Source organism: Micropterus salmoides, unplaced genomic scaffold (genome assembly GCF_014851395.1).
Source record: "Micropterus salmoides isolate LMB-PRFRI ecotype aquatic unplaced genomic scaffold, ASM1485139v1 Ms_hic_scaffold_16, whole genome shotgun sequence".
In the NCBI taxonomy this organism is placed as follows: domain Eukaryota; kingdom Metazoa; phylum Chordata; class Actinopteri; order Centrarchiformes; family Centrarchidae; genus Micropterus; species Micropterus salmoides.
Genome location: NW_024040707.1, coordinates 2,982,228 through 3,009,844, shown reverse-complemented (window position 1 = coordinate 3,009,844; position 27,617 = coordinate 2,982,228). Strand labels below are relative to the sequence as shown.

The 27,617-nt window shown below is 42.4% G+C and overlaps 1 protein-coding gene across 6 annotated transcripts in view; it reads left to right on the top strand.

Annotated features, from left to right (window-relative positions):
• The window catches only part of LOC119905440 (IQ motif and SEC7 domain-containing protein 1-like), a 198,659-nt gene that overhangs the window by 107,153 nt on the left and 63,889 nt on the right, over positions 1–27,617 (top strand). Inside the window, exon 1 of one of the 6 annotated variants that reach the window (XM_038722480.1) lies at positions 6,523–6,700. The exons of the other annotated variants lie outside the window; for them this stretch is intronic. Coding sequence (XP_038578408.1) covers positions 6,636–6,700 — 65 coding nt within the window. The 5' untranslated portion in view covers positions 6,523–6,635. Of the gene's footprint in view, positions 1–6,522; positions 6,701–27,617 lie in introns of those variants that run through there. 6 annotated transcript variants of the gene reach the window in all.

Here is a 27,617-nt window from a genome sequence, read left to right as displayed (position 1 = left end):
CACCTGTCAAATTTCACATGTTGTGTTCAATAAACTTCACCTTACCTCCGTCTGTCTGCACTGGGGCCCAAAAGCCCTGTTTTCCATATCAGCTGGATGGCTGACCATAATAGCACTTGGTAAATTTTAGGTAAAGATCCTAGTCTGGTTTAATACAAAAAAACTCCACAGTGACTTGAGATACAACATGTTTTATTCCCTAAGTGCTTTTATTGTCTCAACCTAACCACAGAAACAGGACTCTGTTGTTAAAGTGTTGTTCTGTTGTTCATTCATGTTGCCTCATAAACATAAACCAGGCAGCGACAACGTTTGAAAATAAATTAGAACAAGTCCTGCAACCTAACCAACAATATAGGTGGTTTTATCCATGTCTCCCAAGAAGACTCATTTGTCCGTGCCTCCCAAAATGGCAATTTCAAACTCTGTTTCCGTTACGTAAATCACACGACCTGCGTTAGAAACGTTTCATATAGGAGACACGCCACTTTTACGAATCCTCAATAAACTCTATAAGGAGAGCCCGTAACGCTAAAGATGGCGGTTATCCCGCCCCTCCCGCTAGAAAGCCAATTGTCTGCTTTTAATAGCCAAAGCAGGAAACATTTCAGCCTATTGTGTGGTTCCTCTGACGTTACGCATACGTCACTATCTTTTATTCATCTTTCATTACTTTCTCATGTGCTAGCGTTGTACGGCCACTTGAGGTCACTGCACAATAAACGTAAATATGTGGCATAATTTTGTGCTGCACAAACAACCTACGTTTTTCTGGTGAGGACAGTCTCATATAAACAGGGTTGTTCTTATTGACTGAGTCTGAAGACGTTGCTGCAGTCTGAGAGTGACGTGTGGTTTGAGAGTGAACTGATCCTTTAACCTGGAATAACCCTGAGAAACACCCCATGTAAACACTTCCTGTTCTTTCCCTCTTTTTACTCCAAAGTGTGGAGGTTGAATGGTTAGGTAGGGAAAGAAGACAAAGTGAAGGCGAGAAGGAGGGCTAAAGGGAAACAAATTAAGGATGGAGAGTTTGAAGGAATAAATGGAGAGACTGGAAGAGAGAGAGTGAGAAGGAGGAGGAGGAGGAGGAGGGCAGCTTATGAGAAGTAATGATGAATTATTGAAACTTGTCCGCAGGCTGAAGAGTCACTATGGAGAGGATTGGGGGGGGCAAGATGGATGGATAGATGAATGAGGGACAGGGAGAAAGTACAGAGGCAGGGAAAGGATGAAAAGCGAGGAGGAAGAAGAAGAAGTAGGCCAAAATGAAATTGAAAGAGGGATGAGACGGCGTGAGGCGATGAGTGGTCAGAAAGAAGAAGGAGATACAGATGGAGAGAGAGAGAGAGATGAATGTGTGGGTCAATACGTTTTGTCGCCGAGCAGAAAATTATGAAATGCTCCGGCTCCTGTTGCCGTGGAAACCAAGGGGAAGCTCTTTCATGTTTCACGCTTTGTTGCCCGAGATTGGGAGGATGGATGAAGATAAAAACAGAGGGAGAGAGAGATTAGTGACGTGACAAGAAAAGAATCGGGGGGAGAGGAGTAAAGAATAAATGCTCGGCGAGTTGGACACTTGGTTCGGCTTAGAAACACTGAGGTCATGGATGCACAAGCCTCATTACACCTCCCACAGTTGGCTGTAAGTGGATATAGGAGCGCCCCTTATCACTATGGTTGGGTGTCGTTTCAATCCGATTCTTCTTATTAAATCTCAGTTCTGGTTCCTTCAGCACAGATCTCCTTCCTCCTCTTCCTCCTCGCTCCTCTTCCCCTTCATGTCTAAATTGAGAGGAGTCTCTGTCCTAGAGCGGCGTCTCTGGGGACTCGTCTCATCTGGAGCCATCGTCGGTTTCCCTTCAGTATAGAAGGTGAACGTCAGCTCACCTGTGTTTTGTACCTGAGGCGTTGCTGCTGTTAGCGTTAGCTGGATCTGGGAGAGCGCGACACGTTGAACACGGTGAAGCGTTCCTTCAGATAAACGCCGTGTTGAAGGAAACGCTTCGTCATGTTGGAGCTGCTTCCTCCCCTCGCACCAAACCTCCTTACTGCAGCTTTTTTAGTGAAGCTGAGCCAAACTTTGGAGCGTTTGCTGCGGCCCGCCACGATCCAGGACCGGAAACAGAAGGACTCTCTTCTTCAGGCTTTGTTGACGTAACAAATGACGTTAGGTCGGCGTAGCAGCTCCTGGCAGATAAGAAGAAACACTTTAATGGACTGAAAAATGCTGAAATATGCAGGAAGTTAGGAATCCAAACACACGGCTCTTAACTAATACAGTTCTTGGAAACATGGTTCCAGATCTATTGACAGTGATTTGTTTGAGTTTTAGTCTGACTTTCATGTGAAAAACCCTCAACATGCAGTCTTTACACAGACACACTTTGCTAAAATGCATAATGGTTTCCTAAAGTTAATTATTCAGCACATTTGCTTGAATATTTGAGTAGTTTTGACTCTGGCGTTTCGCCCGCTTTGCCTGAGGCTGCGGCCTCTCTGCACCTCGTCAACATACTCAAACCAGTCAGCTGTCACTCATCACTCTGCTGCTGTCACAGTCGCTGAAGCCGGGAAGCTCCTCTCTGCAGCCAATCAGCATCTCACCTCTGAAATTAGAAGCCCGACACTGTTTTCTTGTTTTGATAGCGTGACAGTCCGTGAGATCTCATTTCATGGTTGTTAGACGCCAGCAAACACATCCGACTCTCGCTTTTCATACCTGAAACAAATCTGTACATTATACTCTTTCAGCTGAAATTGAACAGATCTCTCTAAATGTCACTAAAGCAGCAGGTCACACAGATACTAAATCCCATTTTGTCGTCTGCAATGCTTGGTTTAAAGAGTTGTTTACATGGTTTCAGGAAGCAGTGAATAACTTTTTTTTTTTATTTGGTTCATCTTCTGCTGGGCCAACTGGACGTTTCACCTGAAAACAATGTAGGCTGCTTTGATGCAACGCAAAAATAGCCAATTATCCAATCATAGTTTAGCAGCCGTAACATGTCACAGCAGCTCTGTCATGCTTTGGATTTCTCAGCAAGTTGAAGTGGCATGCGTTGAGTTCTAGTTAAGAGAGACACTTATCGCCTGCCCAAATAGCAAGAAGTTAACACTACTTACATGCAGTAGCTCAGCCTGTGGGCGCTTGACTCGGGAATCGGAGGGTCGCTGGTTCAAATTCAGCACGGAGGTGTGAGTTCACCTTATCAGCAAGGGCCAGGTCCTGAACCCCTAAGTGCTAGTGGCGCCTCACTACACGACAGCCCCCTCGCTCTGACTTCGCTCCATGTATTAATGCATGTGTATAGTAGGTCCCGTTTGTGCATGCTTGTGTTATGGACTTGTGTGTTTTTGATAAAAAATATTATTAACAGCAGCGTTAAAAAACTATAGATTTCTTCGTCTTCTTCTCTGTTTGTCTGCACTAAAATAAGCTGCTCATGTTAGCAAGTCTGATTAACTCGTGCAATGACTGGTGTTACTTCCGAGGTCACAGCTAGCGTATCATTAACTTGTGCTCAAAATCCCGAACATCCACTACGAGGGCACCGGAAAGGTACCGTTTCTGCATTTAGGCTAACATTAGTTGATCTTAATTCCCAAGTCCCCACAGACTAAGATAATGCTCTGATTTGTGGACGTTTACCAAAGTTTGCCAATTTGCCCTCAAAGCCTTTTCTTTATTGAAAATACAGTTTAACGTAATTCTAATCTTTGTGTTGTTTTTGCTATTAGCAGTTTTTATTCATCATCACGTGGTGCTGAGTTAGCATGATATCATGTATGTAGCCGTCAAAAGAATATCGTAATATATATATAATATTGCAGTGTGCAGAAGTCGCCAACTCTCTGCAGAGTCAATGGCTACAGACCGCCAAACGTTGTGCGGCCTTCAGATTAGCTCTAGAACAGTGCGTAGAGAGCTTCATGGAACGGGTTTCCACGGCCGAGCAGCTGCATCCAAGCCTTACATCCCCGAGTGCAATGGTGGTTCCTTAGTTCCTGTGAAACAAACTGTTAATGCTTCAGCATACCAAAACATTTTGGACAATTTCACGCTCCCAACTTTGTGGAAACAGTTTGGGGACTTCCTGTTCCAACATGACTGCGCACAAAGCGAGGTCCATAAAGACCTGGAGGAGCGAGTTCGGTGTGGAGAACTTGACTGTCCTGCACTGAGTCCTGATCCCAGAACACCTTTGGGATGAATCAGAGCAGAGACTGCGAGCCAGGCCTTCTCGTCCAACATCTGTGCCTGACCTCACAAATGAGCTTCTAGAAGAATAATCAAAAATTCCCATGAACACACTCCTAAACCTTGTGGACGGCCTTCCCAGAAGAGTTGAAGCTCCATATTAAACATTATGACATAGGGCTGCATGGAAGGCTTGATTGGTAACAAAGGGTTATTTGTAATATTTTAAATACACAGGTAAAGATTATGCTAGTTACTGTTTTATGATCACAGCCAAGTGGAAGCAAAGATTTATATGAGGTCATGCAGAGAAAGAGATGGGTCTGCAAAGACCTCTGTAAATCATGTTTAATCACTCTGATTTATCTTTTTATGTGTCTGACAAGTATCAGATCAATACTCTCGCTTCTGCTGTGAATTAAATAGATTTTTTTATTCTGCTGATGAATGTTATTCTAAACTTAACTTCTACAATAAACTGGTCAGAGAGAGAGAGACTGCAGTTCAAAATATTCGTGTTAATAAATTAGTATTGAACTGAGGTGGTAGAACTACTATTAAACATAATGTAAATATCCAGAGAGAGAGAGAGACATAATGGAGCGAGGCAGAGTTCATTAGTGCTATTGATTACTGCTGAAGCTGTGATAATACACAATGGAGCTGAGCTATATCAATATAGGAAGGGCGACAATGAGGAAGAGGCGAGGGAGAGATAGAGAACAATAGGGAGAGAGGTGGAACAAGCATTTCCCTGTCCCTATTTAGCAACTACTGAATTGTCCTGAGCGACAACATTGATCCAAAATTAATATATACCAACTGTGGTGGTGTCAGTGTCTAGTAGATATATTTGCTACAAACGGTTAGCAGCTCTCTTTTTCGTCTACGAGTCTAATGCATTTTTAAGTTTTTGAAATATTATGTGCCCCTGCCTCCCCACCCCTTACCCCACCCACCCCATGTGCCTCGCAGTGCTGCGTACCTTGTTCAGACCCTCAGTAACTTTATTTTCTAAACCGCGACAAATCTCATCGTCCCATCGGGGGAAATTGTGAGATACACAAGGTGATTTATTTATTCCCCTGCATGCTGCTCGGAGAAACCTCAGTCAGCGTTGATCCTCTCGCACCGTGCACGAGTAGGCAGGAAGATGTTTTTATTGCAAGGTACCTTGTTTTCATTTCCCTGATGAAATTCAGGGGAATCCGATCTCATGTTTACTGGCTGCTTTTTCAAAAGGTAAAAGCTCTAAATAAACTCAGTATGAAGCATTGCTGTAAAAAACGTTCTTGCGCTTTTATTTTGAAGGCACAATCACTTCAGAGGAAGTGATTACACCAGCTGCTATTTATGTATTTATTATTTTTGATCCTATCAAAGCAATCTGGCTGCTGGCCGCCTATTTGCCGACCACTGATGTAGGCCTACTCATTTCAACTCCAAACAATGATCTTTTCTTAAACCTAAAGGTGTTCTATATACTACACTGAAGGATACCTTGTGCCTCAGATAGGGACACTTTGTCAGGCTTTCTCAAAGCATCAGTGTTTTGGAAATATCTGCCCTGGCTTGAAAGTCTCTAATGTTATGGATGTGCAGTAGGTTAATAAATTGGTGTAGTTGCCCTTTAAGGGTAAAATTCAGTTACTTTTCAAGTCATTTAGTGGATCATAAAAGCGAAAGTGAAGTCCATTTTATATATGTATACATCAATGTCAAAAATTTGCCTCAGGGGGCTTTACAGTCTGCAGCAAATGCTCTTAGACAACTAGTAGACTAGCAATTGAAGCACCAGGAGATTTCCCCGTGGCCTGACAGCCGTTTTGGCCGTTAATTGTCAACTTGACCAGCGGCAGGATAATAAAGGAAGCGCATCTCAATCCGGTGGAGGAGCGACGATCGTTCCCAGATGAAGATGGTGGCCATTTGTATAGCCTGCCTAGTTTGGTACCTGTCACATCAACAAATAGGGTTTGTCTAAACAATTAGCGGTCTGGTGGTTTGAATGGACAGGGTGGTCCGGGATGGAGTCATTATTGTGCCAGTCCGCCGCTGCCTCAGACCCTAGATTAGGATTCTAAGGAAAAACCCTTCAATAGGAGAAAAATGGAAGAAAGCTGAGAGCAGCAGAGCAGGGATTCCTCTCTCAGGACAGGAACTAGATGAACAATCAGTTAGAAAGTTTGAAGGAGTTCAGGTTGGGGGGGAAAAAACCGGAAGAACAGAGAAAACAAACAAGCACAGCGCTGTGAAGAGAGAGAGAGGAGGGGAGGCAAGCGATGATGATGCGCTTCTGACGAAGAGCGAGGGGTGGAGAGAGGTAGACACAGAGCAGTCTCTCTCTCTCTCTCTCTCTTCCTCTGACCGCTCGCTCTCCTCCTGCGTGCTCTTCCAGCGGCAGCAGCGTTGGTCATCAGCAGCAGCAGCAACAATGTGGTGCATCAACTGCGCCTCGGACAAAACGCCCGCGATCCTGCACAACAAGCTGCTTTACTGGTAAGAAAACAACAACAACCAGAACACAGAGGAGATCTGCTCTGTGTTTTCCTGCCTCCTCCTCCTCCTCCACACGGCTCTGACTGACTGCGTGTTTTCCGCCGGTGGTGCCGCACTGCTGCGCGGGGTTTCGTGTCGTCGTGTGTTTTCCACGCAGCTGATGGTTGTAAATCTGAATGAAATGCGACATGGCAGCACGGCGGGCTGGGCAGGGTCAGGCTGTTTGTTTGTTGGTGCTGGCACAGTGTGAGAAGTAGCCTACTGGTGTCGCTCTCCTAAATGCGCGGTAATATTGGCAGTATTATCAAAGTTGCCAGCAGTGGTATTGATGGTGTCAGTGGTGGTTCAGCAGGGACTGGAGAGGTGTTGAGGAGGAGACGGTGTTGCTTCTATTGACCTGTCCTTTGTGCACCTGCCTGTCTCTCTACCTGTCTCTCCTCCTCTCTGTCCTGCTGTCTCCCTTTTCATCACCTCTACCCTCCCCTCTCTCTGTCACTGATGCAAGCCTTAAACTTTTTTAAAATGATCATTAAAGAGGAACCTGCATGCTAACCGGTCTAAGCAAACCCCCCAAAACCTCAAAGATGAGAGGGGTTCACCCTGAGTGCACGTAAGGATAATCACCCTAACCCTACAAGTAAAACTTTAGTAATTAAATTGGAATTTGAAGACGCTCTTTATGGAGATAGAGAGGAGCTGCCTTTTGTCTGCAGTAATAATGAGCTGCAGACACACGGTGAGGTGATACAAGTAATAGACCAGCGTCATATTGTCTGTGTGTCCTAATTTCAAACTCAAATATGCTTTATTGGCATGACAGTGAGAAGAAGAAATGCTGCCAAAGCTGCGCAGCCTGTGGTGATGGGAGAGCGTTCAGTAATGAGCTAAGAGAATAAAGACAGGCGAGACTGTACCCATCTTATCAGCTGATTTTATCCACAACCTCAGCTGGGGTCACTACACGCCTGTTCTGTTTCTGGTAGCATTCCCACAGTGCCCAGGTGGTTTGGTTTGATTTTATGTTCACATAAATAACAAAGCAGGATAAAAAAAACAAAAAAAAAACTGCAACACAACCGCAATCAAGCATCCGCTCTGTTGCCGGGGATGCAATTAAGCAAGCAATTACGTTGAGCTTGATGCTTGAAGCGTGCAAGTCTAGGGCTGAAAACTATCTGTTGATTAATGTCACGAATAATCGGATTAGTTATTTGGGCCATAAAATGTCAGAAAATTGTGAAAAATGTCCGATCATTGTCTCTCAAAGCTCAAGCTGACATCCTCAAATGTCTTGTGTTATACACAACTCAAATATGTTCAGTTTACTGTCATAGAGGAGGAAAGAAACCAGAAAATATTGACATTTGAGAAGCTGGAATCAGAGAAAAATTTTATTTTTACTTAGAAAACGATTAATCAATTATTAATATAGTTGATAGTTGCAGCTCTAGTTTACTCTACATAAAGGAGACATATTTTGAAACGTGTCGTTGGGACTCCAACAACCACGACGACAGCCAGGAGCACTAACGAAGGTATCATTCACCTTGTTAACGACCCCACAGAGGTTAATTAGCTGGGATCCCCTGCCTGTCAGTCAGAAATAAAGAAGCCCCTCGGAAGAGAAGTGAAAGTGTCTTCAACCAAGTCCAGTTGCCCTTGATTTAAACCTTCCTTAGGTGACTGTGAACTGGATGATTCACTGGGAAGGAATGCATGTCTGAAAATGATGAAAGAAAACAATATTTAACTTTTGTGTAAACAATGTGCATTATGATTCTCCTTTATAAGGATACATTTTTATTGCATTTTAACTGATTTAAATGTGTGGAGGTTCTGCCATAATCACACAGTGTGTGGACATTTGTGAATAATAATACTATTAATCAATTTATTTATAGAGAACATTTAAAAACTTCAAATGTTGACCAAAGTGCTTTACAGAGATAAGAATCACAATCAAATAAATACACAGCCCTAATTATCGGGATCAATAAGTAAACTGGTAAATATGACCAGTCATGTCCTCGTTATGACTTTGTAATTATATAATGGCCTCTTAAACGTCTTCTTCTGGTTGTTGTTGGTCCTGAAACACCAACTGGACCGTGAGATACACTCTGAATACCACTCTGAAGTGGCATTAGGATAAGTGTACATCAAGTGTGGGTTAAGTGAACGGCATGTTGCAGACAATCTTAAAACCTTAAGTGCTCAAAACCACAAGTGTCTGTGTTGGGACAGAGACTGAGACTCCCCTGTAGCTTAACTAGTGTTTTAACAGAGGCAGTGCAGAAAGAAGAACCTTATAAAATCTTATAATAAAATAGCTTGTAACAACTAATGTTAACTAAAAGTGAACGCGGTTTGAGAAAGATTTATTTGCACAATAAGAAAACATGCAATGCAATTTAAATATAGAATAAACAAATGTGCACTGCGGCGATCGGTAACTTTAACAAGTTTTCCGTTCTCTGCTGTCAGTTTTGTGACATCTTGTTTCTCTGACGTTAAAGTTTGCAGCATCGGACCAACAAGGCAGTTTAAATTAACATCTAAGATAATATCTCCAGCTAACATTGTTAACGTATTCATTAAATTGTTTCTATTTTGCCATATTTTAGAGTAGTGATTTTTGTACAGGCCTTTTTGTTTTCACTGGGCTGATTTCCATGTGCTTTCTACACAGGAGAAGTAGTTTTGGCGTTGTTTGATTGACATGGTGTTGAAGGTGTGGATGTGATGGTCAACAGTGTTGTGCATTTTATGCTTAGTATTTTCATATCGTCCACTCTGTGATAGCCTACGCTGCGTCCCTGGTCCTTGGTAGAGAACAGGAAATCAAAATGTGAAACAATCGGTGGGAATTGACTCATTTTCCAGTTTTCTTATAAGTGGGAATTGATGCAAATAGATTTTCTGTCTAGTGGTTGGAAATTTTGATTTGGTAAGTTGTCGCATGTGTTAGAGACAGTTCAATTCGCTGGCCGTCCTCAGCAGAAAATCATCCGTGGGCCTATAGGTCGACTATTATACAGCTTATTACGACCCATAGTTACATTTTTAGTTTGGGCTGCAGCCTCTAGTGGCAGAAGAAGTCAGGTGACGTAGTGTAAAGAGCGGCCGTGCGGTGGTGGAGTGGACGGATGAGTGAAGTCTGGTCTTCGGAGGTTTGAGTCCCGTGTGAAAGAAAGTCAGAGATGGCATGTTTTATGTTAAATAAGGTTTTGTAGATGACTTAGGTCACATGACTTACGTAATGTACTTATTTTAACCCAAACCACGATCGTTTCCTTAACCAAACCTAAACACCGTGTTAAACATCATGTTATTTAGGTCACATGACTTACTGACTGGACTTTTCGGAAAACGGTCCTGTGTGTCGTTTTGCTTTTGACAGTCGACCCTTTTTGTCATAAAGGTAAGGGGACGTTTTTAAAATTTGAGAAAGAGCAGACGATTTCTTTTTTTCTTCTTCTTCGTTTATGTCTCTCGCCCTCTCTCCTTCTCCGTCTCTTGTTAAAACGGGTTAGGGGGGTTAATCTGCCTTAGTAATAACAGTTTTCATCCAAAATCACAGTTTGGATTAAGAGACATTCTGGGTGTAAACACAGATATCAGCTGTTTATAGCTTCTTATGAAGGTGCAGCACACAGAGCAGAGAATGTGGACTGATCATTTCTGTTTTTAAACACGGAGAGAGTATCAAGATAAAATAAGACTAACAAACCAGCAAAATAACAATAAAAAGCCAAATATAGTTACTGTTAATGTTGTCAGTAACAACAGCATCGCCGTTCTGAAAAGTATGCTTCTTTGTCGGTATGGTATTTTAAACCGCTCACCTCAGTTTCAGGCTGTGAACATTAATTAGACTGACGCTCCGTTTCTGCCCTTCCAGTCAACCACAGTCGTTACTTACAAATGTTGAAACCTGAATGGATTTGATAAAAGATGCAAAAGGAGTCGGTTTCGATAAGCAGATTAAGAGAATTATTTTTTATTATTATTTTTACCTCAGTAACTTAAATCAACTGTAACGGGTTGCCCGGGACAACTGCGGCCTACCTCCCGATACATAGGCAGGGGGAGGAGCTCAGAGTAGAGCCGCTTCTCTTTTACATTGAAAGGACCCAGCTGAGGTGGCTCCTGGGCGCCTTCCTTTAGAGGTCTTCCGGGCACGCCCAACTGAGAGTAGACCCCGGAGGAGACTTATCTGGCCTGGGAACGCCTTGGGATCCCACAGGTGGAGCTGGAAACAGTTGCCGGGGAGAGAGAGGTCTTGAATACCCGGCTTAGCCTTCTGCCACCGTGACTCGTGGAAGACGATGGATGGATATTTCTGATAAATTGCACTCTATGTACATTGCACATCCTACAACAACTACTTGACGTACAATCAGGGTCTGAAATTAGCACCCAGGTAAAAATCGTCAGGCCATCTTTACACAACACACAACAAAGAAGAAGAAGAAGAAACAGACAGATACATGTAGCATACGCCTGCATCACACACACCAGGCTGTCAGCTCACTGTTTATCTGCCTTCTTGCAACGTTTCTGTTCCGCAAGCTTAAATCTCAAGTTAATGTCAGCAAACTTACTAGATAATACACTCGGACATCAGTGACATTCCTTTAAGTGCTCTTGCGGAGGAAGCCAAGAGGCTGCCTGAGAGAGCTTTGTGAAATAAAAGTCTGAAGGACAGACGGCGAGCTGTCCTTCTTTCTGTTGGACTAGTCAGTCCTTTTGCTGTGTTTTCTGTTGTCACTTGATGTTTTGGTCCACATGTACAGCCACATGTCCTTCACAGCGTCGAGTTACACTCTGAAATGGCAAATCACACAAAATAAAACACATCTTACATAATGTTGCTTTAAACGAAATTAATGAGCCATGTATCCGTGATGCTGCTTGATTTTAGTACTTAGAGAGAAGTCATCTTCTCTAGAGGAGGGAATCCAACCCCCGGCCCCAGCAGTGTGGCGCTTCATTATCTCTCTGCTGCTCTGCCGGCTGTGGAGGAAGAAAAGACCTAAACTGAGTCGTGCAGGCTGTTTGGGAAGCGTTGCTGAAGGAGTTGACTCAGCAGCATTGTTGCTTTAATCCCAGAGGAGCGAGGCTGTTGCCTGGAAACCTCCGAGCTGATTCTGACCCGACTCCCCGCTCAGGCTTTCCGGTACAGATTCATGCTGTAAGGTCTGTTAGTAACGCTGAGCAGGGCAGACGCTGCAGGATGAAGGATCCTACAGGCTGCAGTGTTCATTCCTGACCATACTTTTGACATACTGGTGATTTAGCAAGACGTAACGTTTGTCCTGAGGGTGGCGCTAGCTAGAGGAAAGGTCACGTGCCCGTTCAAATCTAAAGGGTTCTTCTTTTTAAGGGTTTATCAAAAATGTTGATATTTCTTGTGGCGCTAGAGGAGGTCCTTTAGATTCATACTGTGGGGGACACGCAAGGCTATCGTTCAAATATTCAGATATCTGCGATGGACAAACAGACATTGTAGTTGTGTTTCTGTAATTTGTGTCTCTGAACTGGGGAACTGGTGATGTTGAAGGACTGCCTTGAATTGTTAGGAAACTGGTTTTAACCATCTGTCATGCTTAATGAGCAGACTGCAGGACATACTGTTGAGTGTTGTTCTGTTTTAGATATGTCTGTACATGTGTGTACAGCAGATGTTTGAAGTGTGTGTAGAAGTTGAGATCGGGAATGTAACAGAACTGTTGAGATATGTGACCATGTCTTGAAGCGTAAGGCTGCATATGTTTCTGCGGTTAGTCCGTACTTTTTCACTTCCTTGAAATGTGGCGCAGGTGAGGGAGCTCCGTGTCCGAGCCTTCAAACGACCATAGTTGCCTATAAATGGTCAGTGAAACGCCGCTCGTTAATATTAACCCGTCCTGACTGAGAAATTCTGACAGAGAAGCTACAAAATGAAATTTAACTCCGTGACACTGACGTTTCTTTTTGGTGAAGCTGAAGCTGTTTGCTGGGTGCTATTTTAACCTAACCCTAACCAAGTAGTGTTGGTGCCTAAACCTGAACAAATTGCAACATTTCTCAACCTTAACCACTAGTTTTAATTCGAAAGTCTAAATGGACGTTGCTTATTCATTCTTGCTAATTTGACCGCGGAGCCCTGAGGGCGTAAAAAAGCAACTCCAAGGGTTTTGACCAAGCGTCCATATGTGAGGAGGTGGGAATGAGAAGGGGGTCCCAGCCTGGCAACTCCTCCCTTCCACCTGAGCCTTTTAAAACCAATTTCAAACTGGAACCAATCTGTTCCTACCAAATATTAAAGGGATTAGTTTAGCACCGGGGTTAGAAAGGTGTTCTTCTTTCAGAATCAAACTATTTTCTGTTTCTAGTCTCTGCTAAAGAAAGAGATCTTTTTTCCAACATCAAACAACCAATAAGTAAAATTTTCTGCTTATTTATTGCCTTGGTTGGCTGTAATAGTAAAATCCACTGAATCAGTTTTCCACTTCCAAGGTGATTTCGTCTTGCGTTTATGCCTTTTGTTCTTCACCTTGATCTCGCTGGGTCCTTGATGAAAACGAGGGCGGGGGAGAGAAAGTCTAATTGAATGGGTTTTCATGTCACACCTCACAGCAGGAAAAAGTGAAGAGCATTTGAAAGGAGGTGTAGCTGTTTGATTCTGAGTCACGCATCACAGCACACAGCGACGTCACGTCCAGGAGAGCAGCAGCAGAAACAAGATCTGTGCAGCGAGTAGACGTTCACCAGGTTTCACCATTTTGATAAAGTGGCACCAGCTCTTACAAAATGGCTTCTAGCTAAAAAGCAAAAGACACCACATGAATAAGTGGTCAGGGTATTTATTCTGCCCAGAAGTGACGGCACTTTGGAGCAGGGCTCTCTGAATCTTTTATTTTGGCTTTTGTACTTGAGGAGATTAATCCTGTGTCATTCTTCTGCTGCAGACCAGTGTGAAGCAGAAAATAATGTGTCCCCATGCCAGGAGAATCCCTAAATGGCCAGGGAGGAGCCACAGACTCCCAGCTTTCTAGTGTCTAGCTGAAAGTGTCTGGCCAGCGTTCAAAAAAAAAAAGATAAACCCTCTCCATCTCTCTCTGTCGCCTTAACCTCAGACTCTGCTGACTGAGCATTTAAGTTATGATTTCTCTCCCTGAAGTTCTTATTTTTCTCCATGAACTCCTCGAACAAGTTGCTTTCTTTTTCTTTAGCGGTCTTCCTCCTTAGATCAAACAACTTTTAGGAATATACTGTATGAATGGAGTTGTGGGAACTCTTCTTCAAACCTGTGTGTTTCTACGCTGAACTGGCTGGGAAAAGAAATCTCCTTTTACTCTAGTACACTTCCATGTGGTACACTTTATACACTGTGTATGTAGTAGTATTGTCTCAAATCGAACTCAGCTGTTACCTGACATGACGATGGCATCATTTGACCGCTTCTTCTTCTTTGACTAAGACCGGGGCATAACTAAGAGCCTGAACACTGAATAATTAATGATTATAACAAGAACCAGCAGCTGCCATGTAAAACCCTTTAAAAGGGTTATCTCTATTTCATCAGGGGCGTAATCGGAGCCGGAGTCGATTAATAGCACTACAGTGGATTTGTCTTTGTTATTGCATGTGTTTCCATTACTATGGTTTCTTTTGGTGTTTTGATGCTGTGGGACACTTATTTTATGGGCCCCAAAGTGAAGCAGATTATCCATACAATGGACTGTCGTGATGACACACTGATTATTAGTAGGAGTGTGATGAGACACTTAACCGACGAGATGAGATGAGATTTTAACAGTATTTTTAAGAAATCTTTGAGCATTAAACACTTTTTTTTCCTTTTTTTCCTGCACCAGTTTATGGTGATTTATTTATATAAAGACAAACACAAACATCAGGTGGCAGAATCAGTCAGTGCTGCTCTCAGATCAGTTTCTCCTGTAGATCAACTTATCTAATATCATCCCTGCTGAGTCTTCCCTCCTCTTCGTGTCTTTGTTTGGGGAAGTAACCTGACTGTGGCTATAAACTCCTGGACTTTATTAGCTCATGTGTTTCAGCAGACTTTGCGCTCAGGTTCAAAACTTTCTGCACATTCAGAATCTGTGTTCTCTGAAAAGGCAGAATATCACCAGACTAACATCATCATTTAAAGAGAAGTCTGTCTACCCTTTACGTTTTTGATCTGCAGGTTGTAACGTTATCCCCTTTAGCCCCTTTGACCGACACAATTTGGGACTGCATGTTGCATGTGAAACCGAAAGTAAATGAAACACTTTTGATCAGGCAGTAATCTCACCACAGATCCACACACGGGACAGCTTTTTACCTGATCAGAATTCTCTTCAGTTTAATCTCGCGAGATCTCGTCACAACCCTAATAATTAACGTTTATTTTATTCACTGCAACATCACACGTGTTTGTGTCGCAGCAGCTGCAGCTCTTTGATGAAGCCCCATAACTCCTGCAGTCAGATATCGTCAGTTCAGACCAGTTAACAGCAAACTGAGAGCTGATGTTTGAATACATGTTCACAGTCAGAGCCGTCGTTCAAACCATTCTAGTTCAAGAAATGCATTTATGTTGCATGTAAGTACTTTAAATAGCGATAACAGCCATTTTTAACTCATTAATAAAGTGTGCACTGTACAAAACAACAACAGCATCACACACAACTAAAACAGCATTAACCTTTATTTTTAACACTTTATCAGATTTTTCATTTAACAGATAAGACAACAAGCACAAAGCACAACAAAAGCACAAAAAAAAAAGTGTTGAGACATGAGTTATTAGTTTCCAGGTAAACTATTCACACCCGGGTTTTGTGAAATCTCTTAGTGGAGTCTTTGAGGGGGCATCTGAATGGGTACTATTTACACACACCTAACAGCAATATATACACAAGTCATTTCATCTCTTTCACTCAAAGCAAAAAAAAAAAAACAACAATAGTTGTTGGCTCATTTTTGAACGGCAGCACTGTGAGAAACCTTGTCATGTTGTGTAAATACATGAGATTTCAGTGAATTACATGGAAGTCACTTTTCTTGCAGTCTTGACAGCGAATCCAGCAGAAAGATCTGTGTAATTCATCTTGGATGCAACATCCTTTTTCAGCGGATAGAACAGCCAGCTCACACAGTCTGTCCTGAGAAAACTGATATACTCAAAGAGTTTTCTTTCAACTTTAGAAAGCTGTGCTCTCCCGACGCCACAGTCACCGGGAGAGTCAGAAGACGTCTGACACACAATCTCACACTTGTGAAATGTTTTTAAAAGAAAACAGAAGTGCTGCAGTTGTTCCCGTTAGTGTTATGTCTCCTCAGCTCTTGTAACAGGTCCTGTGTGTTCATGTCCTGACACATGCTCAGTGTGTCCCTCAGCCTTTGCAGATCAATATTTTCAGCTTCACACAGTTTTGTTGGCTCAAAAAGATCCAAAGATGCTGTCAAGAGGCTTGCAGAGACCAGTGAGAGCCTGATCAGCTATGACATTGATATCCGTTATATAGGCTCGTTCTGGAGTCTGGGCGCACGAGAGAGCTTAAAACAGAACAAATATTCGCGTAGATGTTTTTATCATGTGACCTTTCTTTTCACTGGACAGGCAGGAAATCTGCCTTTAAGTATATTGGGTAAAAAGAAAAGCTGCACCGCCAGTCCACAAAGTTGCACGGGTCCACCAGGCGGTGATGGCAAGTACTGTAAAACTTTTATAAACAGAGTAGACGCCAGTACCATTTTTATGGTTTATAGTTTAAGTTCTCTGGATGTATACGATGTCTTGAAGCTAAGCTGCTTAGATCACACATACAAATGTAAATGTTTAAACTTTTGCTAATATGGACATGCTACACAAAGTTAGATCAGTTCCACGTTCCAGCAACAATGAGCACCAGTATAATTTATTCAGATTTACCGGTATGGTCGGTCTCCTCTCTCTCTCTCTCTCTCTCTCTCTCTCTCTCTCTCTCTGCTTGAGGTTGGCCTAGATCAAATGAATGATTCATGATTGATATGTTATCCAATTTGTTTTATACAAGTAATATTCATACTGGTTTAAATAAATAATTTGACAGTAACCTATTTCCCATCTTTGCAGAGCAGGAGTTTAGTGTTAAAGGAATTAAAGGCCTGTCCCAAAAATAGGCAGTTTAACCATTTACACAATAAAAAATGTCAACAGCTGCTTATGACTGTAAAGTAGAATTGGTCCGCTTACACATTTTCCCCTAATGTACAACGGTATTGTCCAACACATACTGTACATCCAGTCCTCTCGTTGTGGGACACTTAAATAAAATAATTGGGGAATCTGTCTTAGATTTTCCTTTTGGTAGATGTAAATACTTTTGATTCGACAATTTCACCAGCAATTTTTCTCCAGCTGTTTGGCCGCCTCCTGACTTGTAACATCCACTCATATTAATAAAAGGTAAAGAGCACGTCTCACTATTCTAGTCTGCTGAAGTGTTCGTATTGTTTGCCACTGCGGCTCCCTCCATTTGACCCCAGCCTCCTTGTTACGTGCTGAGCTTTGGCACTTCTGACTTAACTAGGATCTCATGTTCATGGATATTTTTGTGGCGGATTAATTCTCCCACCAGAAAGCAGATCCTTTTCTGCCAAACCTCACTGTACAAGCATTTGATATAAATGTTTCCAACATGATATTGATGTATAGATTTATTTGTGCCTCTCCTATAAGTTATTTTTTCCTACCTGTCACTAAAATCACTGTAACTAATCCTTTCGGGGATCATAAATTTCACGTAGATCTGATGAGTTGTCTTTCTGGACCGAACGTCACTGGCAGAGCTTAGAAACTGTAAGACTGGGATATCTCCTAATAATAACCGTACTGAAAATAGGAGTCCCTCACAAACATAATAGAGACAGTACAGAAGTCTGAACTCATTATTGTGTGTTGGACAGAAAGTGTCCTTGGCAGATTCAGTGTTCAGTCCTTCGCTCTGCATCTCCTGTTTCCTCAGACAGGCTGAGGCATGATGCAGCAAAATACTAACTACCCTGCGCTATACAGTATCTCTCTCTCTATGTGTGTGTGTGTGTAGAGGGCTGTGGGTGGATGATCAGGACTTATTATGTCTGCTCAGCCCAGATCCTATATACACACCGACCAGCTTTACTGCAGCAAGGGGAGAAACACGCTCATATAAAAACAGCCTGCACTGCTCCAACTGTGGCTTGTAATGGTCGTGTGTGTGTTCTGCAGTATTTTGTGGGCTTCAAACACCCCCAGAAGAACAGAACAACCAGAAGGTGCTCAGATGTGTGTGTGTGTGCGCTTGTGTGAGTAGGCCGACGTGTGGTGCGTGTGCGCGCGTGTTTGTGTTTTTAAATGCGTCGAGAAAATAATTGGCTGAGCAGGACGGCAACAGTCAGGCTTCCAGGGCTTGAAATTAACACCCGCCAACCCTCCAAATGCAGGTAGAAATTAACTGAGGCACTTAACGTCGCTGCAGGACAACAAGGCTGAATCAGAGTCTAAATATTCCCACAATCTGTTCCGACGGTCTCCATAAACACGGAGCTGCGACATGTAATGCAGCCACCGTGACGCTTTTGGATGCTGCGTCTCTGTGGCACGAATCATGCCTGATATTTTTGTTTCAGTTTAAACATCCAGTCACTCATCAACGCTGATTATCGATCTCTCAGCAGCCAAATTAGGCAAACTAAAACTAAAGAGATATGTGACAGGAGCAAAAGGACAAGTACATTTAATGTTGTGTCTGTATGAGCAGTGGAGTGATGCTCTCTGTTAGCTGGGATGAGGGGGATGATGGGATAGTAGTCTCTGGATTTACTGTCTTGCTTGAGGGCAGTTTGTTTTTGACGGTTCCCACATTCACTGCCTGAGTCTTCTTAAAGTTCATATAGATATAGTATAATATAAAACTGTTAAAACCGTAGCATCTGCGTACATATATGCCCGTCGCATTAGGGGTTGGGTGGCTCAGGGTGCCACGATGAAACATTTCCTTTAAAGAGGTGGATCAGGTAGGTAAGGCACACTTTTGCAGAGTTATACCGAAGAAGCTGTTTTTAATCCTGAAAAGTAAATTCACTGAAGCTGTAATTTTTTTTCCAATGACATGTTTATTGTTTCATGTGTCATGATCATGTGACAGATTAGTTTGTACTTTAACCCGACACACTTGTCTTTGTACTCCTCACCTGGTTGCAGACCAGTTTGATGCAGTGTGCAGCTCAGTTTCAGGGTCTGGGCAGTCTTCTTATAGCCTCGGCCATCTTTATATGGAGCAACCGTTCTGTTTTTCAGATCCTCAGAGAGTTCTTTGCCATGAGGTGACCAGTATGACAGAGTGTGAGAGCGATAACTCCAAATTTAACACACCTGCTCCCCATTCACACCTGAGACCTTGTAACACTAACGAGTCACATGACAACTGGAAAGGAAAATGGCTGATTGGGCCCCAATTTGGACATTTTCACTTAGAGGTGTCCTCACTTTTGTTGCCAGCGGTTTAGACATTAACGGCTGTGTGATGTGAGAGACCCGGGTTCAATCCCCCACTGTGACCCATACACCATTGTGTCCCTGATCAGGACACTTAACCCCTCGTTGCTCCAGAGGCGTGTGACCTCTGACATGTATAGCAATTGTAAGTCGCTTTGGATAAAAGTGTCAGCTAAATGAAATGAATAAAATGTTGAGGGGACAGCAAATTTACACTGTTATACAAGCTGTACTCTCACTACTTAAGTGTCATTTCTTCAGTGTTGTCACATAAAAAGATATAATCAAATATTTACAAAAATGTGAGGGGTGTACTCACTGTTGTAAGAAACTGTAGTGTAAAAAATTCAAATGTGCTATGATTGTAGGGCCAATTCTAAAAATTGAAGTAAATATATTTTTTATTAAGCTAAAGGACATATTATGTTTGCAATTACATATTAAGAAGGACAATGTCAGATATTTTAAATAAAAACTATGATAACATAATCTATTTTCTTCCATCCCAGCCCTGTGTTTCTCGGGTCGGGACAGAAGAAACAACTTCCAATCTAAGTCAAATTGTACCAAGATCATTCCACATTTGTACAAAACAGCACCTGGTATTGATAAAACATACATAACATAAGATAAGATCGGGCTTCAGACCGACTGACACCATGAAGAAAAAGGAGAGACCTGCTTTTATGCACAAATACTAACACATGCTGGTTTAACAAAATACAAGTAATAGCAAGAAATTCCGGTCAAACTCCATCAAAGCACCACAAAGTTAAACTTCTGACTTCTGAAGTTTTAGATGCTTCGGCACATGAACATATATTAACTAAGCAGGTTTTAGCTAGCTGACAAGATGTCATTATTCAAACACAAAATCAGTCAGATGGATCAGTTATGAAATCATCTGTTATTAGTCAGAAATTAAACAAATCTGGTCATGGACACTCCGTTATTTAACAGCGTAAGACTTCCAACATGGCCGCCTGAGGCCGTTACATCACTGGAAGCCCTCAAAAGAACTGATAAAAGCTGCAGATGGCCACTGCTGCCCAAATGTTTTCCCTCCTCCTCACTCTCTATTACCAACAAGGTGGTGTGAGCGTTGAGCAGGGATATTAAATGTTTCTCTGTTTGTTGGTAATATTCAGTAAAGTGGCACATTAGTCAGCTTGTCCACATCGTAGCAGTTCACTTTGTTAGCGTATAGTTATAATCACTTTGACGTCTTAAGCATTAAATTTAATCAGTCCAGCACAGGTAATCTTTATGTGACCTACTTTTCAGCTTGGTGCGACTATCCAGGAACTGTACCAGGATCAGTTGGCCGAACCTTCAAACACTTGACAGGAAACGTGGCCAAAACCCAAAACAGAAAAATCAGGTTAAGTTCAGAAACAGTAACTGCTGTTGGTTTTAGTCTGAAGGTGGATGTTGATATTTAGGCTCATAACTACACCATGATTTCCGGCTTGGTTTGTGGTGTTAAACATTGAACAAACAATTTCTGTTTTATCTTTGCTTGAATGAAGAAAATGTTGGCACATCTAATCAATCATTGATTGTTTCGATGCCCTTACTCAGTCCCCAGGGATATCGTTAGTTTAATCTGTGTGCCGTCTGCATACTTATAAAAAGAGATTTTTTTGTTTTCCGTAATCTTAGCTTGTGGGAGTAAGTAGCTAATGAAGAGAAGAGACCCGAGAACGGAGCCTTGGGGAGCTCCACCTCCTTACCTGTGTATATACTACTTTTATATTACCAGTAGGGCTTAACAGTGATTTATATGGAAATGGTGAGTCTTTAAACACAATCATTCTCGCTGACCACATCACAGCAAGTTGTTTCTCCTGTCGCCACATCTTTAACAGCAATCAGAATTTTCCAGTTAAACTTTGAAGGTCACGGTCTCACAACAAATAAAGCGCAGATTTCTTATTCATAAAAGTAAATGCAATAACTTGTGCCACAGCCCAGGCTCAGTGAGCTAGACAAAGAGGGAGATCACGATGGATTAAAAGTAATTTAATCTATACTTCATTTGAAATTTAGACAAAAATAATGCAATAAATCAGTGTGAAGTCTGTGCGTGATTGGTGATTGCAGTGTTGGGCGTAAGTGTGGCGGTCTGAAGGCAAAACTAAAAGGAAAACCAAACTTGCAAAAGGCAGAAAGAGAGAGAGAGAGAAGAGGGTTGGCCATTGTTATAATAGACTGTACATAAATCAATCTATGGTCACTCCCTACAGTATTATACAGGCACATATGAGTTATTTGCTGGTTTGCGAGTGTTGCAGTTTGATGCTCCACCTTGTTAAAGCAAAAACGCACCCAAATACTGGCTTCAATTCAAGTGTGTTTGCAGAGTCTGGGTTCTGCAGTGTGTCCTCATGACACAGATCCTGCAACAAAACTTTATTAACGACATACAAGAGTCTAAATCTTCTAATAGATCTCTGCAAAACCTGGACTAAAGCCTGAAGACTGAAGACTGAGCAAAAAAAAAAAAAGCTAGAGTTGAAGCTTTTCTTACTCTAATTAGTGACACGGTCTGTAGAAACATTTATAACTGTGGAAATAAAAATTACACACCATTGAAAATTATCAGGAAACTATGACCTTTAAAATAAAGTGCTGATAAGAAAGCAAAATGCAAGCAGAACATTTACCTTTTACAGTCTGTGCTGGTGAACGGAGCATTTTACAGGAACGCTCACAAAGATGAGAGATTTGCGGTGACCGATCTGAATCTATTTTTTTGTGGCTTGTCTCTGTTAAAAACAGCTTCACGTTCTCACCTGAAATGCAACTGACTTCTCAGCTCAGAAATAAACCCGAGAATCACACTCATCGAAAAGTCTGACGCTTGCGTTTAAATGCATGTGATGATGATGTGTGTGTGCAGTTTAACGTTTGCAGTCTGTTGTGCTCGTGACTGATTCAAGCGTCAGGTGAAATATTTAATGTCCTAAAGTGTTTTCTTAATTGCTCAATCTATTTTATGCAGAGCCAGATGGGAATTGGTCACAAAGGCAAGTTTGTTTGTTTTTTTAGCACAGTAGGATCCTTGCAAAAGTTTTTTCCTCAGTCAAACTTATAAGACACGATTTCCACAATGAACATGGACAGAGTGAACCCCGTTTCCAGACCTCTGAATCGCTGCCTACATGTCCGATTTGTTCAGTGATTATAATACATCTGGTGCTTGACGGCTGTTTCCTTCCTATTGGAGAAACATTCAACTAATTAGAGCTTTGCTGGCCGGATTAAAGGCGGGCAGCGAGCAGTTAACCGGCTACATGGCTGTTCTGTAAGTTTGCGGCATCAGTGCACAACTCAACCACCGTTGCTACTGGCTTCATTAGATCCAACCAGAGTCAACAACCTTAATGTCGAGACCCGACCTCTTCAGCTCTCAGTCACCTGCGATATCTTTTATTTTATTATTGCAGGCAGCATTAGCGTCCTATTAAGATTTTCCTGCAGTGTTTTTGTCTCTTTAGTTTGGTTAATTAAGGATTTTTTGGACTCTATTCATAAAGCCTCTCCAGCAACTAAATGCTTAAATCCAGAGTGGGATTTTACCAGGAGAGACGACTTTGTGCTGCCAGTTTAGTTACCTCGACGGCTAAAGACTACATCCCAACTATGCTGTTTTCATGTTGTTTGGCTGACAGAACATCACACCATCTTGTAAAGCAATTTACAATAAAATATAATTTGCTGAACACTATATTGACAAAAGTACTGGGTCACCCCTGTCCTAATACTGTTTTTTCATGGTGTGGTCTTTGTTAAGAGAAATCCTAATGCCACAGCATACAGTTACAGACAACAGTTCTTCCAACAGTTTGTGTTTGGCCTTTTTCTGTTTCAATATAACAATGCCCCCATGCTTAAAGAAATGGTTTTCCCAGTTTGGTGTGGAAGAACTTGACCGGCCTGCACAGATCCCTGACCCCAACCCTATCCAACACCATTGAGATGAACTAGAACGGAGATTGTGAGCCAGATCCTTTCGTCTGACCTCCCAAATGCGCTTCTGGATGAACGGGCAAAAATTCCCGGACACAGAAGATCGAGAAAAGTGGAAGCTGTTACAGCTGCAACGGAGGGACCAACTCCATATTGATGCATATGGATTTAGGCCCCATCCACACTAATACATTTTCGTTTAAAAACGCAGACCTAAAACAGCTGCTGACCCTGTTTTCATTTTAAAACTCCGTGGAAGCGTTTCAGTGCGGACTGGTGAAAACAGAGGACTTTTAAAACGATGACGCAGACGCTCTCGTTTGGCTTTCTGATTGGGTCTTTATCAGTCATGCAAAGCAAAAACACAAATCTACTGACACTGTATTTGTTTCACTATTTTTATTAAAATATTTTGTACTGCGCAAATAACACTTATGCACTCGTGCTGTGCATGTTGCCGTTTTTGCTTTGTGACTACTCTTGACTCTTGACTACTTGTCTGTTTTCCGCCGCCACAGTCGCTTTTAACTCCCGTGTTATGTTCAATAAAAGTTCCATCTCATTGTCTACCCAGGCAAAAACAATCTCCGGTGTGGTGCTTCCTCTGCAGTAGTACTTTCTTATATCGCCAAATCTTCTGCAACGGCGGAGGAGACGGCCACTAGATGTGCATTTTGAGGTGTTTTAATTTAGACTGAGTTCAATTCTGATACGCTGCTAAAACGCTGGTGTGGACAGAGATTTGTTGTAATGTCTAGGTGTCTTAAGCCAGTTTTGTTTGTTTTGTTTTTTGGAGGAAGCTGGACCACTCCTCACAGAGAACATGTTGCCACAGCTATGGGCTGCATGGCTGCTGTCGTATTTGGACAAACTACAACTACGGGGATGTCATTTTCCCATGTACACCCATGAAAATTGGCTGCCGTGCAGGTTCTTGTTTGTCAACTGACAGCTCTTGAATAGGAATGTTTCTTTGAAGTTCATTCCAGATAGCAACCACAAGCCACCCGTCCCGCATACCATTTTAAGCCATCACAAAAGACAGAGTTCTTGGGGAGTGGTGGGCTTAGGGGCCAGGAGGAGGTACAGACACTTTAGAGTTGTCACACAATGCGGCGCGCCACCTTAAAGCTGAGGACTTCATTCTAACATCTCGTCCTTTGCTTCTCCTCCTCCCCCTCCCTTTGCCATCTGTCTCCTCATCTCTCATTATTTGTCGTCCATTTCCCCACCAGCTCCTCCTCTTCTGTCTTCTTGTCCTTGTGATTCTCATCACCTGCTGTCCTTTAGCCACATTCCTCTGCATTATATTTCTTATCTACCTTCGCTTTCTTTTTGCCCTTTTCATTCGCAGTCCTCTTGCCATGTCCTCCTCTATTTTTTTCCCCCTTCCTCCTTGTTTAACCTCCTGCCATCCTCTTTTTTTATTCTCGTCCTTGTCCCCCTCATCATTATCTAGTTTGCAAGCTTTAGGCAACATCCTCTTGTTCCTTCCCTTCTGCTACTCCTCCTTCCTCCTGACATACCTCTGTCCTTCTCCTTTTTCTGTGCCCCTCCTTCATCTCATCATCGTTGTTTAACCTCCTGCCATCCCTACTCCCCTTCTCCACCTCTTCTTCTTTTATCTTGTCCTTGTAATCCGACGATCCTCTTGCAAGATCCCTCCATTTACTGTCTCTTCTTACCTCCTTTTTTCCTCCTCATTAAACCTGCACTCTTGATTGTCTCCTGTTTTCTCCCTCTCCTTGTTTTCCCATCAGTGCTTTTAAATCTTGATCCACCTCCCCCCTCCTCCTCCTTTTTCCTCCCCACTCGACCTTTTCCTCTTTCTGGCCGACGCCCCTTCGTCAGCACAAAACCTGTTTTGAGTTTCAGTTATCAGTTGTTGCCGTCTCGCTGTTTCCTGCAGCAGCAGCGTGTGCAGCCGGTGACCCGCAGTGACTCTGCTGAATGGATGGGCGGCCGTGCTGCAGGTAGCGTTTTGGCGTCGCTGCGCCCTGCGACAGAAGACAGAGAGAGTATTTATTTATAGCAGCGCTGAGGATCAGTCGACAAAGCAGCCAATACAACATCACCAACACTGAGAGGACAAAGACATGACAACCTGTCTTTCTGTATTTCTGAGCTTCACCATCTCACAGTGGACCTGGGGCGGAGGCAGACGTGGGGGGTTCTGAGGGCATGCTCCCCCGAGGAGATGTTTTTCCTTTTTTGGCAGCTAAATGCACAATTTTTTACCCATTTCAGATCATAGAATGTCAAAAAAAATCTGCACATCATCTGGGAAAGTTGCCCAGGAAAAGAAATCCTCCCGTAGAGCCTACATCCTCATCTTCTTCATCGCTGTGAAAACTAACTCCTGCCACCTCAAAAGAGGTGTTACTATTTTTAAGTTATATAACATAGGTAGGGCAGGAATTACAGCATTACTAATCTTAAAACCTATTTTTGTTATACTGTGCTTGAGTTCACAGAATGAATGGCTACATCTGAATCCATGCCATAATAATCTGGGCTAAATTTGCTCTTCAATTGAGACCAACAGAAGAACCCAGCAAACATAGTGGCATCTGGAGGCTTGTAATTAATATCACTGATATTAATAGTTTTAGTCTCGTGCGTGCTATAGAAGTCCAAGAAGCCTGCTTGTTATTAAATCTGTATACATTTGTTTAGAAGTTCTACATTAAATATGGTTGTAATTGTGCAAAAAGCAGAGATTTGCTGATAAATGTACCTTTTGGGTGTAGTTTAGTGTGAGTGCCACGATGGGCTCATGTTTTTAAACTCCTGGGTGGATATTAATGTGAAATTTCATGAGTCACAGTGTGATGTGGTCAAATTCATCTAATTAGCATATTACTTTTATTCATTTCATTTACTTTTATTTATTGTTACTTGTATCAGGAGGAAATGTTCTCATGCTTATCTGTATGTCTCTGTAATGTATTATTCTTCTGCTAATGTGACGATCACAGAGTTTAGCTGTGAAACTTTCAATACTGTCCATATGAATGAAGTGCTTTCCGAACCATAAGTGACGTTTGAGCTTTGGACATCATAAATCACGTGATATTCCTTATATGGCGTGAGCTCTACTAGCACTGGCTAGCTAGCCAGCAATACATGTTAGGCTAGTCACCTGACCAACTAGAGCTAAAGCTGTAGAGAACAGAGAAAACCCTGATGTGATTCGATCAGCAATCCCACCATGTTGTTCATCTTTCTCTTTCCAGCACCTATAAATGGTGGTATTTCCCCAGTAAGAGAAGTTTTGGTCCCTTGATTTGCCGGTCCAGTCAGAGACACTGAGGGGAAATGAAACAAAGTTGAATATTCATGGCTTTCCTGATCACCAGTGTGAAATTTTTGCACACATTTATAACAAAATAAAACCACATAATACTGAAATTAAGATGCAGTATTCAGATAATAAAGATATAGCAATTGTTAACCTGACAAAGATGCAAATTGATGGCAAGTGGTTTAGGGAAGTCCTCTGTCTCATGATCTCTCCACGGTTAAGGCCCTTCATTTATTTAGCTGACTCTTTTATCCAAAGCAACTTACAATTGCTATACATGTCAGAGGTCGCACGCCTCTGGAGCAACGAGGGGTTAAGTGTCTTGCTCAGGGACACAATAGTGGATGTCTCACAGTGGGAATCGAACCCAGGTCTCCCACACCAAGCATCTTATCTATGCGCCATCACCACCACGAAATTGAAGAACATTTCCACATTATGTCACTTTTTTGCGCCACAATAGGAGAGTGAGCCAGTTTTGGAGATACAAGCCCTGTATCTGAGAAGAGCCACTCTGATACAGCATCAGCTGTGTCCATCCCGGCAAGGCTATAGGCTTTGTGTGCTCTGTAAAGCATCTATTTTAAGGCCTGTGTTCTCATTTGACTGCTCACTGGTGCAATGTGGCAGAATCTGCGAGTGTTTTTTGGCGCTTTATCTAATGCTATTGTTATGTTATCTTCATGTGGGGTTCTGTAACATTGTTGGTTGTTAGTGGCTGGACCTATCGCATCACATTTGCTAAGATTAAAAGATGTGTAAATGAAAATTCCTCATTTTCATTAAAGGAAGGAAATAGGAGGAAATATGGAATCCCTCTTGGAGAATCTATGACAAGGAGCATCCAAGGTTGCTGGTGAAACAACATTTTATGCTGTTCTTGTCATTTATCACCCCGATTTATACATATATATTCAAACTTTTCAACTTGTTTGCACATTGCCTAATCTGGTTCTTTAGCTGCTATGTTTAATTTTCTCCCCAAGCGACTCTCTAACTTTGTCTGTCTGCCATTTTGTGCTAGCCGGATAGCATGCACTCACCTTTTTTAAGCTTGTTTGGGCAGCCACAGGAAGTGCTGCAGTTTCCATGGCCACGCTGAGTGGTGGGTTGGAGAAGTTGAACAA